The sequence below is a fragment of the Geospiza fortis genome, unplaced genomic scaffold (assembly GCF_000277835.1).
Source record: "Geospiza fortis unplaced genomic scaffold, GeoFor_1.0 scaffold4834, whole genome shotgun sequence".
Classification (NCBI taxonomy): domain Eukaryota; kingdom Metazoa; phylum Chordata; class Aves; order Passeriformes; family Thraupidae; genus Geospiza; species Geospiza fortis.
The window spans coordinates 25,873-26,840 of NW_005055012.1; the positions used below are offsets into that span (position 1 = coordinate 25,873).

Here is a 968-nt window from a genome sequence, read left to right on the forward strand (position 1 = left end):
GCCCCGCGCCCCTCCCCCCCCGCTGACCGGACACTGGACACTGACCACGGACACTGGACACTGACCGCGCACTGACCACGGACACTGGACACTGACCACGCACTGACCGGACACTGGACACTGACCACGGACACTGGACACTGACCACGGACTGACCGGACACTGGACACTGACTGCACATTGACCACGGATACTGGACACTGACCGTGGGCTCTGACTGGACACTGGACACTGGGCACGGACACTGACCAGACACTGGACACTGACCGTGGACATTGACCATGGACACTGACTGGACACTGACTAATACTCTTGGACACTGGACATTGAGCACGGACACTGACCAGTGCCCCTGGACACTGACACTGAGCCTGGCACCCCCCAGGACACTGACCCTGACCAAGGACACTGCCCATGGACACTGCCCCTGCCCCTGGACACTGACCCCTCCAATTCCCTTCCTGTGGGTGGGGGGATGCTCCCATGACCTCGGGGTCCTTCCCAGCACCCCAAATCCCTTTTCTCCCCCCAGGACCTTTAACTGGGCGCTGTCCATGGGGGGCAAGGTGCCGGTGGGGGAAGGTCTGGAGCACCCTGACCTGCCGGACGGCACCGGCGAGTTCCTGGACGCGTGGCTGATGCTGGTGGAGAAGATGGTGAACCCCAGCACGGTGCTGGAGTCGCCCCACGCGCTGCCTGCCAAGGCCCCCCCGCACGGACACCCCCCCTTCAGCGCCCTGCGCTTCCTCGTGGTCACCCAGAAGGTGAGCGGGGGGAAAACCGAGTTTGGCGAGGGGGAAATGGGGTTTGGGGAGGGAAAAATGGGGTTTGGGGAGGGAAAATGGGGTTTGGGGAGGGAAAATGGGATTTGGGGAGGGAAAATGGGGTTTGGGGGGGAAAAATGGGGTTTGGGGGTGGAAAAATGGCGTTTGGGGGGGAAAATGGGGTTTGGGGAGGGAAAAACGGGT

At 62.3% G+C, this 968-nt stretch overlaps 1 protein-coding gene across 1 annotated transcript in view; it reads left to right on the top strand.

Annotated features, from left to right (window-relative positions):
• Nucleotides 1-968, top strand: part of LOC102042271 (HECT, UBA and WWE domain containing E3 ubiquitin protein ligase 1) — a gene marked incomplete at its 3' end in the record, with an annotated part of 17,610 nt that overhangs the window by 13,543 nt on the left and 3,099 nt on the right. Inside the window, exon 22 of the mRNA XM_031065669.1 lies at nucleotides 533-764. Within this exon, the coding sequence (XP_030921529.1) occupies nucleotides 533-764 (232 nt within the window). The remainder of the gene's footprint in view (nucleotides 1-532; nucleotides 765-968) is intronic.